Source organism: Heloderma suspectum, chromosome 2 (genome assembly GCF_057233095.1).
Source record: "Heloderma suspectum isolate Gila_16-S chromosome 2, 16-S_ref, whole genome shotgun sequence".
NCBI classification, from domain to species: domain Eukaryota; kingdom Metazoa; phylum Chordata; class Lepidosauria; order Squamata; family Helodermatidae; genus Heloderma; species Heloderma suspectum.
The window spans coordinates 250,652,523-250,666,462 of record NC_139459.1 but is presented as its reverse complement, the minus strand read 5'-3'; the positions used below and the strand labels follow the sequence as shown (position 1 = coordinate 250,666,462).

The 13,940-nt window shown below is 43.6% G+C and overlaps 1 protein-coding gene across 1 annotated transcript in view; it reads right to left on the bottom strand.

Annotated features, from left to right (window-relative positions):
- Positions 1-13,940, bottom strand: part of JAKMIP2 (janus kinase and microtubule interacting protein 2) — a 61,057-nt gene that overhangs the window by 21,138 nt on the left and 25,979 nt on the right. The window contains exons 5-9 of the mRNA XM_084838717.1: positions 12,725-12,871; positions 9,814-9,954; positions 6,585-6,641; positions 4,667-4,786; positions 3,619-3,747 (exon numbers count right to left, since the gene is read on the bottom strand). Coding sequence (XP_084694843.1) covers positions 3,619-3,747; positions 4,667-4,786; positions 6,585-6,641; positions 9,814-9,954; positions 12,725-12,871 — 594 coding nt within the window. The remainder of the gene's footprint in view (positions 1-3,618; positions 3,748-4,666; positions 4,787-6,584; positions 6,642-9,813; positions 9,955-12,724; positions 12,872-13,940) is intronic.

Below are 13,940 nucleotides of genomic sequence, written 5' to 3'. Positions count from 1 at the left end.
GAGCTGCTTTGTGTACTTTTTGTAAAAAAAAAAAAGGCAGGATATAAATGAATACATGGTAGCCCTAGATCATGACTCGAATGACCCTGGACTGCTGCATAAAGACCTATGTGGGGTGCAGTCCTATCCAGATAGTCAGCAGCCTCCGAACTCAGAGGCTGCCGAGTATCCAGTGCAGGAGAACAGTGGCTCCATGCTCCAGCTGCCCTGCGTTTCTGCTAGATGGGCAATTTCGCCCATCTAGCCGTGGCACCTCAGAGGAGGAGGGAAGGAGGCTGGGGCAGCCATAGGAAACAGTGTAATGCAGCCACCCAGTCTCCTCCCACCCCCCATCCCAGGAACACCCCCCTTTCCCCATCTCCATGATCCATTTTCTGAGTGTGAAGGGGTAGCCAGTGTGGTTCTCTCAGCACCGGCTACAAGGGGGGAGAGGGGGCGAGGAGTGTGGTTTCCTGGCTCTGAGCTCAGATCCAGGAAACCAAACTGTCCTATGCCCCCCCAGATGCTATCTGGTGGGCATACGATTGCTCTCTTAAGCATCAGTATGCTATGGCAAAGTTGTGTATAGCACATAATTGGAATCTTCCAAAGCAACCATGGAACAGCAATGGATTGATAATATTGGGAGACTATGATTATGTACAAAGTTACTCAGCAAGTATGAAATTTTCAGATAAAAAAGATACTACAGCACCACAGTTTCAATGTATTTATTTCCATGGCCAGCCCTACCATTAGGCAGAGTCAGGCAGCTGCCTCAGGCAGCTGATTTGGAGCATCATGAAAGGCTAGCAAATTCTTTGTTATTTAATTTATTATTGTTGTATTTTTACTCCCAGGGACAGGCTCTTGTAGGATTTTCAGCCTCAGGTGCCAAAATAATTTGGCCAGAGTTTGGTATTATGCAGCTTGCCTGGGAAGGTGCGGCAGGGTGGCATTGCTATTGTGCGTTAATCAGCAAAATGTCCTGGGTCAGCGCTGTTTCCCTATGCAAAAGCCCTTCAAATTCCAATCAAGTATGGATGCCTATATTTTTTTCTGACTATGAGAGAGAGAGAGAGAGATAGCGAGCTTCTCCTTAGGCTGTTTTATTCCAGTTATTCCTGATATAACAAGGATTATAACCAGTGAGTTTCTGTATTTCTTTAGAGTGCAATGCTATTGGGGTAGTTGGCTGCCTCTGAACTCAGAGGCAGCTGACTATCCAGTGCAGGGCGGGCGGAGCATGGAAGAGATCCTCTCCTCTGCGCTCCAGCCACCCTGCATTTGCAGGAGTGGGAGCGGAGAGGATGGAGCACAGGAAGCATCATAATGATGCTTCCGTGGCCTCCTCCCTCCCTGCCCCTAGGAATGCCCCCTTTTCGCCCGTTCTGCACTACGGTTATGAGCACAGAGATGGGGAAGAACCATGCTGCCTGCAAGGTGGTGGAGGAGAGGGTGTGGCGTGCGGTTTCTGGGAACCAAGCTCGAAGCCCTGGCTCCGAGCTCGGTTCCCAGAATCTAAAAAATCCTGTGGCTGTCTAGACACTGACTAGCAGCCTTAGGATTCCTCTCCCAGTGATCTTATGGGATTGTTATCTGTGTTCTTTTTATTGCCTGTATTTTAACTTTCTTTTAATAAATTCCATGAAAAAGACAACAACAACAACATCTCCTTGCAATAAGAAGTCTGGAGGGTACGTATTATTATTTCCACATTATAGATGGAGTGCTTGCCTAAGGCTACAGGTTAGTGAGTTAATGGCTGAGACAAAATTCAAACCATATCCATGATTCCTATTGGATCCTGCAATTGTATATACATTTACCTGCAAGTAAGCCCCATTGTATTCAGTGGGGCTCACTTCTGAGTAGATATGCATAGGATTACATTGCTAGCCTCCTACTGTAGCCATGTTCACTCCATTACATCAGCATTGGGGGCAATTAGGATAATTTTCTGAAACTCAGCAGTTTGATGCCTAGATTTAACTTTGAATTACTATAACCATATGTTAAACACTTGCAAATACATGCTTAAGATGCGTGGGTGTGTGCACGCACGCGCCAATGCCTAACCCATACAACATACGGCATCTATTACTGTCTTGTAAACCTGCATTAACGCTCACAGAATGGAAGCATGCTTCTCTGCCCATGTGTACAGTGCCTCCGTGTTTTCCCACACATGTGCTATTTGTAACTGCAGGAGTGCAGACTGTGAAGTCAGAAATGTTCCTGATATATGTGCCAGTTCGGCCCATAATTGATATTGGTTCTCAAGAAATGCACAAAAATACATGTGTAAGCGCACTTGCTCACATTCACCCTTTGGCATTCTTGCCTCTCCTATCCCTCCCCTCTCATTTCATCCCTGTATTGCCTCTTCCACTGTCAAATTTAGATTCCCATTTGGAGCATGGAGTTATGTAACTCTGGGCCAAAGCAGACATGACCCCATTCATGCCATTAGCAACTGCATGCATGGCTTAAAAAAATGAAGAAGTAAATAGCAGGTGTGAGGGCCTCATCCAGACTGGAATCGGGGGGTTTTCAAAGGGATTTCAACCCTTTGCCCTCTGCTGGGCTCCTGATCCAGATTGGGCTGCCCATGCCTGATATTTACCTTTTTTAAAGATTCACACGGTTGCTAATTGTATCAGCAGTGTCTGTCATGACCCTGGGGGTCTGAAATTGGAGATGTGGAGGTGGTATTGGAGTGGGAGAAAGAAGTGCCCTCAGAGCCAGCCCTGGATGTCCCTACTACCCCAGAAGCACCAGCACAAAAGGAGGGCCTCTCAGCCCAAGGAAGGACACAGTGCCATACTCTGATTCCAAGGACTCCCAGCGCAGAGGCTCCTGAGAAATCACAGTTCTCCTGCTCTGTTTAACCCATGATTAACTTATAGTTTCGGGTTTGGATGTCACGTGGCGACCCCTGATTGGCCCGATTGGAGGCTGAATATTTCAAAAGGCTGCAGAACATGCTCAGCACGTGCTGCAGCAAATCGTGAATTCATTAACCCACAACTTGCCACCATTACGTGTGAATGTGCCCAACGACTGTGACAGCAGGCTAGAAGAAGGCCCTCTCACCGAAGTCAGAGCTAGCCACCCAGATGAAGCTGTGGCTGTATAAAAGTCTCAGTCTGGGGTTGGCTGGGGCTGAAACAGCACTTGAGGCTGCCGTCTATGAATCTTTAGCTTATTCTCCCCATGGAGCTGTCCAGGGTGCTCTCTGAATCCTGAACTTATGTCTCTCCTTGCCAGAACCTAGACTTTGTCTACACTTCATTGGAACCAGAACTTTTGCCTTGAACCCTCTCCTTGAACCAACCCTCCCATGACTTGGAACAGAATAATGGGTTGGATCTATTGCGTGGAACAGAGCAATGGGCTAGTCATGACCAACTTAAGTCCCACTGATTTCAATGGGTCTACTCTAAGTATGACTAAATCTGGATCCAACTCAATGCCAGCTTGTTTGGTGCCATGTTAATTGATGGTGCTCTATGAACCACAACAAAACTCTAATTCTGTTATACAGCGAAGAGTTTCTTCCAACATTTCTCTCCATCTGGTTTTAAGTTTGGGAAATGTGTTTGGGTTACATCTATGTTGCCCTTGCCAAATACCAACCTTGGCTTCTCGTTCTGCATCTATGATCCCTCCTGTTTGCTCTTGCAGTAATGCATAGGCTCTCTGCAGGGCCTGATACTCCTTTGTTAATTGTCGAAATCGCAACTCTGATTCTTCAGCTGCTAAGCTCTGCAGGAGAAAGAAAGGTCTCGGGTGAGTATCAGCAATACGAATATTATAAAGAATGTGGAATGCGAAAGGGTGGCTTAGGATTAATGATGGAAGCCACCAACCATTCTGTGTGTGGTGTTTAAGAGTTTAGAAAACATTTACAGAATTTTAATTGAAAAAGAGTCAGTGCATACAACACAACCATCAGGAATTTATTTTTTCAAGAAGTTATCCTTAGGTTCCTGGACATTTTTTAAATTAAGAGAAGGCAATTTACATTTAACGAGTTGCATGTAACCCACAAGGAACATTGTAGCTGTGTTATGCCTTATGTGTAGTTTTAAAAAAGTATTTTGAGAATTAAGCATTACTAGAACTTTTGGTGAAACTACATACGATGTTAAATGCATCTTTGAATCCTTTGATTGGGATCCTCTTCTTTTTTTTTTAATGAATAGCAGCTGCAGGGTGGGGGCAATCTACATTGGGACCGCAGTGTGGGGAGAAAGGGTTTAACCTTTTCCACGCCATTTTCTTGCTGAAAAAAAGCACTCCCCAAGCTGCTATATATCCCCCAAACCTGCTATTTTCTATTAGCCACTTTGAGTGCAGGGGGGAAAGTTAAGCTCCCTTTCCCAGCAATCCTGATCTAGATCACTCCCTTCTTCATCTGTTGTTAGTTAAAGAAAAGAAGGAGAATCAGAGATTCAGATATGCATTTAGCATCACATGTATTTTGACCCATGTCACTCGAGCTGAATGGACGATTCATCTGGTACCATGCCTTCAAAGTGCCATGGATTTCTTTCCTGCAAACTAAAGGCGCACAAAGGCAAGGCAATAGGTGGTTTATATGGAGAAATACATTAAACTCTGCAACAGCCTAAATCTAAAAAATCACTGCATACTGGTCTCCACTGCTAGCCAAAGAGCTTACTTCATCTAGGTCTTCATCTGGTGTTGCTGGTGTTCTGTCTGTCCTGAATGAAGCCATGGATGAGGTTTCAGAGTCCATGGAATCATCATCACCCCCGTAAACTGTGTCCAAGACATGCCTCTGAAGAAAGGGGAATACTCACATGAAAAAATACTACCAATATCACACCCTCGCCATAGGCAATAGCAATTGCATACAAGCCCAGCCATTGTGATGCAGCTTAGGGCACATGGGTGCAGTTTGGTTGGCTGGTTGTGTGCATTGACCATATTCTCATGTGCAGCTGAGTCACAGAATCTGGGTAGCAAACTAGTGTGGTGTCACTAGGGATGTACGGATTTGGATGTAAAATCCATTTTGTCTGTGTTTCACAGATTGCCAGGTGCCCTTTGTTCTGTTGTCCACTCATCGATAGAATCAGATAGTTTCCAATTTCCTGAATTTGTGCAAATTTGCACAAATTTTGCGTTTTCATACTTTCGCCTATAGGGGAAATGTGAATTTTTGGCCTGTTCTTTAATTTTACATATTTTTCTACAATTAACTTTCCAGAAAGTTTTTTTTTAAATCCTCAAGTCCGTGGAATCCAAGCGACTTGGGACAAGTTGGTCCACTGTGGAATCTGTGTGTTGGATACATAGAAATCCCAATTCATTTGATCTGATTGTGGATTTCTTCAACATCCCTAGGTATCTCTGACGGATTCTCTTTGATTTTAGAGATTCAATGTATACCACAATTCCTTCTCCCATTTCTCACTGTGTTAGAGTACTGGCAGTCATAGAATCATAGAATAGTAGGGTTGGAAGACCACTGAGTCCAACTCCCTGCTGAATGCAGGAATCGAAGTCAGAGCATCCCTGACAGATGGCTGTCCAGTGTGGGAGAGCCCACTACCTCCCTAGGTAATTGGTTCCATTGTCGTATTGGTCTAACAGTCAGGAAGTTTTGATGCAGATACAGCTTCATGGTCTGCTGTACAACTGGAAGAAATTCCACTGAAGTCAGTGCACAAGAGCATTGGTGTTCTAGTATAGTAGTAGTAGTAGTCATTATTATTTTTGTGCCATCCGTGTGCATGGAGCCTTATAAAGAACAAGAAGAGAAGCCACTGCCTCGAGGAGCTTACAATCTAAAATTTGAAATGCGGAAAGCAACAGAGGAAGGAGGTAAACATGGAAGCAACAGGTGGCTGTTTCAGTTACATGTACTTCGGCTTGGTTATAATCTTAGTTGCAATAGGCCATAGGAGCAATGCTATGATAACTGCTAACTTATGGACTCTACCGTTTAAATTCAGTTTTTAATAGCGCAATGTCTTCAAACTCCCTAATTGAATTAGAGACATCAAAGAACAAAGATGAGTCATGCCTTGAGATGACAGAGCTGCTTAATCAGCAGGTTTGGATATCAAAGTACTGATTTCAGCACTTAAAACTTGCCAAACAAAGTGAGTCAGTCATGTAGACAGACTGATTAATGAGAATTTAAGGCACACTTGTACTACTTTGTTTTCATTCCCACATAAAGGATAAGACATCACAGGAATACATGGTCAACTTTTAGGAGTTTTTTTTAGCTCCATATGAGCTCCAGAACTGTACTGTGCTTGGAAAGCAGACCAGGAGATTTAGAAGTCTCTGCTGGTTTGTTTTGTTTTTTTCTTGGCTCTACATCCCCACAGCTGGGAGCTGCATCCCTGATTTACTGCCATTTGTGCAAATGCATTGTCTCTTCATTACACCATTTCAGCAAAGCGTAGAGCCTTCCCTGCTGAAATTATTGGGACTCAGGACATTTTGTTCTGAACAGAGCAATTTCATCAGTTGGGAACTGAGATTAGAATAGGGTCAAATGAAGTGAAGTCCAAACCTATTTGTCTAAATGGGCATTCAAAACACCTGTATATTTCGCTTGCCTTAATTGGCTTTGAACTTCTTTTATGCTTCCTCCGCCGAATAAGTTTCTCTCTGTCCTGTACAAGGAGATCAAGAAACAGTTAGAGCCTAATAAAGCATACGTTTTCAAAGATCAACATTGACCATAAGCATCTAAGCTCTTCTTAATTTTCAGCAGAAATAAGGCAGAATAAATAGTCTCAATTTTTTTTTGTTACCATGGCTGTGAAATATTATTTATTTCAAATATTCCTATCCTACTGTTCTGTCTTTGGTGCTCAAGGTGACCACAGATTGATTAAAATGATAACATGTCTATTTATTTGTCTTTGATAGTTATTTCTGTATGTACCTAGCACATTACAAAGGACAGGCTTCATATGCCCCTTCTACTTCATGGGGCTTACAAAAGGATGGGAGGGGAATGAAGGTAGGGGTAAACAGAATTTGCCGTTATTTAAATTACATGCATATTAGCTGAGTTACAATAGTATATTGGGACTGGGAGGTTGTTCCAAAGGCTTCTAGAAAATATACGTTTTTGAGGAGGGATTTGAAGGAATCATGGGAGGTGATTGCACAGAATTGTAGGAGGCAGTTTGAGGCATAAGAGGCAGCAAGGGAGGAAGTCTGGAGTATTTTAGGCAGCAGGAGCCCTTTGGATGGCTGAGGGTCGTGGAGCTGGATGAGTGCCACAGGAAGGGATGAGTTGGGATATAAGTGTGGAGAGATGGGGTGGGGGTAGGGGTGGGCAAGGTCATGGAAGGTTTTGAAGATAAGGACAAGAAGCTCATTAAGGATATGGAAATGGATGGGAAGCCAGTGTAGGGATTTAAAGAGGCGTGTCATGTGGGATAGGTGATGAGAGGTAAATTATTTGGTACCAAAATGATGGATACAGGTGACAGGGCTGAAGTGAGAAAATGGAAGACCAGAATGGTAAATGTTGCAGAAGTCGAAGTAAAGGATGACAGGGACCAGAGTTTTCACCAAAGGGGCAGAAAGGAAGGAGCAGTCATTTGTACATGGATGTTTGATTATTTGATCGCTTTTAGATTTTATGAGGGAACACTAGTGGTTTTGATCAGAGGAATGCAGTATATTGCGGAGTAGGGCTCATGACTAATGGAATGTATTATATACTTTTGGCCACAATGAATTGGACAACCATGACTTTATGGGTAAGTAACTACTAGCAATAATTGGTTTAGGGTACAATCCTATGCATGTTCAGACAGAAAAAAAGTACTGCAACTCCCAGCATTCCCCAATCAGCATGGCTGGGGAATGCTGGGAGTTGCAGAGTTTTTTTCTGTCTAAACATGCATAAGAGTGCACCTGTAGAGTGCAATCCTATGCATGTTTATGCAGAAAGAAGCCCCACTGTGTTAAGTGCGGCTTACTTCCAAGTAACTGGGTAAAGGATAGTACCTTATCTCATGGTATACTCCTATTTCTACTGCAATGCATTCAAATATTTAATTCAAATCAAATAAAAAATAATCACCATCTATTTAATCTGGAGTGCATTGCAGGGGCTTTGAAAACACTATATAGTATATAACCCAGTTATTAGTAGTAGCTAGTTTTGTTTCTCAAGTTATTTATTTATTATTCATTTAAAAGTGCTTATAGGCTGCCTAAAGAACAAATGAGCCCTCTCAAGGTGGCTTACAAAATTAATAAAACATAAATAATAAACAATTAAAACCCAGTTAATAACTAATAAAACAACAAATAAGACTAAAATCAAATACTAGGATTAAAATCTATCACACACAAACAATTTCCCTCAAAACCCTTAGGAGAAGGTCAATGAGAATAAGTGTGTCTTCAGAGCTCTTTAGGACTACAAAGACAGGGCCAGACACATCCCAGCTGGTAATGGGTTCCGCAAATGTGGTGACACCACCAAAAAGCCCCGTTCCTTGTGCCCGCCAGTCAGATGGCTTTCAAAGGCAGGTACACAAGAAGGATCTCAGCCGATGACCTCAGAGTATGGGCAGGTTGTTACAGGTGGAGGCAACCCTTCAGATAACTGCAAGGATAACTTCAGATAAGAAGCTGCAGATTTCTCTTGAATAAATTATTTCACACCTCCTCACAGGTAGACTTGAACTACTTAGTTACTTGACATTAGTTACTTGACATTAACTTAGGCTGATTCTCACAATCACTTTGTCTATGCTGGGAGGGTTCACTTTGTAACTGGCCACACTGTCATTCAGCCCACTCTCTAAATGCTTGCTAAGGATCGCCCAGCCATGAATTGAGTCCAAGGTGAAATCCTCACACAACAGCTAACAAGGGGAAATGCAGACAAAGGATAATCTAGAACAACAGCAGAGTAGGCCACTGGGGCTGGGTCTAATCTCCCAGAGATAGTATTGTTACCCATGGTCTTGTGTACTCTGGCTGCAGGACTGAACTGCAAGCCCTTTTGCAAGCCTCCCCTTAGTGGCTCCATCCATCTCCTCCTTTGCCCCACTGTGGCTTCGTTTTCTGCTGCTGCAATCACCAATCAGAAGGGCCGTGGCTCAGTGGCAGAGCATCTGCTTTGCATGAAAAAATGTCCCAGGTTTGATCCCCAGCAATTCCAGGTAGGGCTGGAAAAATTCCTGCTTGAAAACCTGGAGAGCTGCTGCTGCCAGTCGGTGTCAACAATACTGGGCTAGATGGGCCAATGGTCTCACTCGGTTTAAGGCAGCTTCCTATGCTCAGCCTTTGCACTGCTCATGCAAGCCTCCAGTGCTCAGCAGTTCTGGCCACCGCCATGCTTCTTTAAGTCATTGTTTCAAATCAAACAGTGAGGAATTGCAGCGGTTGTGGGGAAGGGGCAGGTTGCTCAAAGGAAGGGAGGCAAGCAAGCAGGCTGGCTTATTGGGACAGAAGAGGATTTTACTAGCCTTGCAAACCCACCCATGCCTGTCCTCTCAACCCCACCTCCGCTGCATTCCACCACTGAGGGAGGACTTGTGGGGGCTGTAGGGGATGGGGCAGGTGACCCAGAGGGTGGAAAGCTAGATGGAGAGATGCAAAGCTTTAGTGTTGCTATGGTGAGAGCGGAAGGCCCACCTGGAGAGCATTCTGAGTTTCCAAATGCCAAGTGGAGGAGGAAAAAACCCTTAGGATCAGGATGTGAGATGTATTCCCTCAATTAGAAATAATGTTGTTCTTGTTGATTTTTTAACGATGAAGGCTTTCATGATCTGCCCCTTTAGTTTTAGTTCCTTATGGACTATGACCTACCCGTGTCAGCTCATCAATTATGTTCTGTTGTTCTATAACCTGAAGCTTCAAAAATTCTGTTTCTTGCTCTTCATTGGCTTGGTCCAGGTCATTGAGAGATTTTAATTTCTTCAGAGGAGGATGGGATGTCATTTTTTCTTTCTGTTTTATAAAATTAAAAGTAAAATAATTACTCTTTTGGAAAAAAAAACTGCTTTATTTGGCCCAGATTGTCATGACTATTTTTAATATTTTTATTAATTCATTCATTTATTTTTGTCCTGACTTAAGTATCAAATCATTATGGATGTCAGAAAGTTAGGCTACAGGTTTCCCACTGTGCATTTCTAAGTGATATCTTGCTGTAGTGTAGAAGGAATGTAAGATATTTTACTCTTGTCTAGAAAAGTGGGCAAAACCACTTACCTTTCTGGAGCTGAAAATCCAGCAGTCTCATATGTATGTTGCATATGGGCTGCAACCCTATACACATGTATTAGGGGGTAAGCACTACTTAATGCAGTGGGTTTTTTTTTTAAACTCAGATTTACTTCTGAGTAAAAATACTTAGGATTCAACCATTTCTCTGTTGTCTAGAAAATGCATTTATGTTAAAGGAGACTACTTTTGTAACGTTAATTCCAGCAGAATTAGACATCAATTTTTGCATGAAGTAATGAAAAGTAATCCCAGCCCATTTACTTGGAGACTAAGCTTAACTGAATACATATTTCAATATATGCTTAAATCAAGTTGTTATTTTTTTTTAAAAAAGAAAAAATTATGGAGAGCAAGGCAAGAAATGATATGGGTAAAATTCCATGGATTCTCTCTTGTTCTAGACAACACACTTCCTTGTTAGCTTCTCTATGCACAAATACAGTGAGAGGGGCTGTTCACAAAACACAACAGCCCAGCATGGGTTATTTAACCCACAGTGAGGTGGTGGTGCATGTGGCTGCCATTTTGAATATGCAAGCCCTGCTCAGGGGTTGTCCTGTCATGTGAACCTGGTAAGCATGGGTTATGCGAGTGTTAAACAACACTTGCATAACCCATGGTATGTTTTAGGGTTCTTTAACCTTCATATAACCGACCTGCACTGAGTTCACAGGACACGACAACACCCAAGCAGGGCTTGCATATTCAACTTGGCACCTGTGGGCGCCACAGTTTGTCCAAACCCAATCACTGTCTGCATTTGCACATCACCCTAAAGCATGGTTTAGCAAAACATGCACAAGCAGGACAGAGCCACAGCAAGCCTTGGGCTCACGCACTTCCCTCTCTCATGGCAACTGAAAGTTAACTGAACTGATTCACTGCATCTCCTTCACACTCACGCGCATCTCATCAAACTGTGGCTGTTCTTGTTATTGATATTATGACATTTATATCCCACCTTTTCCCCGCTCTTGCAAGGAACCCAAGGCAGCTTACGTGGTCCTCCTCCTCTCCATTTAATCCTCACAACAGCCCTGTGAGGTAGGTTAGGCTGAGAGTCTGTGACTGGCCCAAAGTCACCCAGTGAGCTTCATGGCTGAGTGGGGAGCAGAACTCGGGTCTCCTGACTCCAACATTCTAACCACTACAACACACTGTATCTCACTGGTTTAGCATAATTTGTGAATGCAGTCAATGAAAAAATGGGAGCGGGGTATATGCCATTAAATAGCATATGCCATTAATAAAACGGAGACAGTTCAGCTACAGGTTTGTTCAAATGTTCCCTACCTGTGGTGTAGTGTGGAGCAGTTGCAGGGATTATGCCTCCCTACCACTGCACAAAGGGAGTCATGGTGCATGCTGGATGTTCATGTGAACAAACACACGGATGGTTTAAGAGGAAATTGGGAGAATCACATGTATGTTTGTTCATATGAATGCCCAGGTCACATGCAACTTCCTTTGTGCAGTAGAGGGTGTATATGACCCCACGGAGTGTTCTCGTGTCCTGATAGGAAACTACAAGGCCCACCAACATTTGAACTAGCTCTCAGAATGAGAGGGAAGCAGGCAATGTTATCATGAGTGGAACAAAATACCCCCAAGAAACATGGTCTCAAGCAGGGGAGGCTGGTGGCTCTGATTTCAGTGGGGCTGTGCATCCATTCTGGGCTTCACTCAGAACCAACCACAACTCTAAAGGAGCTATCCAAGGTGCTGATCCCACTCCCAAAATAGGTTCAGCACCTTGGAAAGCTCATTAAGAGTTCTGGCTGGTTCCGAGTGAAGCCCAGAATGCATTCACAGCCCCACCGGAATCGGAGCCACCAGCCTCCACTGGGGAAGGCATATGATAACAGCAACTTTGCTAAAGCTAAGTGGATCTGTGTTTGGTCAGTGCCTGGAGGGACACTGCATGGGGGCCATAGTATGCTATCTTGAGTTTCATGGAAGAAAGGCAAATTATAAATAGATTAAATGAATACATTACTGCATGAGGTTAAATCTGCAGGGGTAGGTTGCCAGACTTACATCACAATCTTACGCATGTCTACGTAGACGTACATCTGACTGGGTTCAATGAGACTTACTCCCAACTAAATGTGTATAGGATTGCAGCGTTAGGCATGCAGGACATTGTGTTCAGGAAAGTGTGAATATGCTAGGACCTCCGTGTACCAGACTTGTTAGGTGTGCAAAATGGCACAACATGATCCTTTCCAGCTACAAACAGTTCTTGGACAATTGAAGGTCATCATGTAATTAGCTGGATTTTAAGCTATTGATATTTTCCCTTTTTCAACTCCTTGAAATCTTTGCACCCAATTTTGAATTAGGAGAATTGTTCATTCAACAAAATAGGATCAGGTACCAGCACTGCCTTTTATGGTTAAACATCAGAAATTCAGTGGAAGAAATATCATGGATAAAAACTTGTTGGCCCCACTACATTTAAGTAGAACCGTTCCAAACACTCAGTACACACCATTTCTAAATTTTCCTTAGTGATTGCTTTGAGTTTCTCTTCCATGCGCTGCAACGACTGCATAAGTTCATCATTTCTCTTGGAGAGGCACTTATTTCTTTCCAGGAGAGGTTTGCATTGTTTCTCAGCTTCCCGAACACGTTTCAACTGCAACAATAATAATTCATAGTCATTCTCTCTCTCTCTCTCTCTCATACACACACACACACACATTCATTTCTTCACTTCACCATTTTATTTTTCCATGTTGGTGGTTAGTGTCCAAAGAACTTTCTAGCATTATTTAGGAAATTGACGATCATATATTAATTCCAACTTTTCTTTAGCTGGAGACATAGGGTTGGTTTTTGGGTAGAGGGGAGGGGTTGGATCATTGAAGGTGATCTGACAGAAGGTTCACTGCTTGCAGCGTATGTCAGGGGTGCCGAATGTCTTTCAGCCTGAGGGGCCAAATTCCATTTCAGAGAAGTTCTCAGAGGCCTCATTCCACCGAAGGGAGTGGCCAAAGGCAAAATGAGCAGCGCTGAAGGCAAAATGGGGCAGGGGCAAGAAACCAAAAATACCAGCATCTTTTAGCTAAAAGCCCTTACTGCCTGTATGCCTTAGGAGGGTCATGGTAACCTTTTAGAATGGGGAAAATCTGCACTAAAGCCATGAAACCACCCAACTGTTAGTGGTTGGGGGAAGGGGATGGAGCCAGGAGAAGGGTGTTTGGTCATCTGGGGGAAGGGCCAGATTAGGACCCCAGGATGGCTGGATTTGCCCCCTGGGCCTGAGGTCCTGCAATCCTGCTGTAAATACTCACCACACTTTTACCTCTACTCCAAGCAAGCAAAGCAGTATATTTGCATCCCAGTATGAAGTATAACACGAGAGGCCAACCTAAGAGTCGATTCTAGCTTCGGGTGAGAAGGGATTTCATGTCTAGCTCTCATAGTTCTTCCAAGGGAAGAGAAAATAATCCTTGCCCAGGTCCCACTGAGCCAATAGCCTAGGGGGCAGGCCATCCCCACCTCTTGCTTTAGGAAGTGTGTGTGTGTGATTTTCTTCTCTTTCTCCTGCCCATGCTGTTTGGCACCAGGTTCGAAACTGCTGTTCTTCCCTCCATCTAGCAGTGATGGGGGTGGGGGGCACGTATTCAGCGGAGGAATTTCGTAGGTGAATGTTGGTGTAGGGAGGAAAGAATACGACAAGGAGAGAGGCTAATATAAGGAAA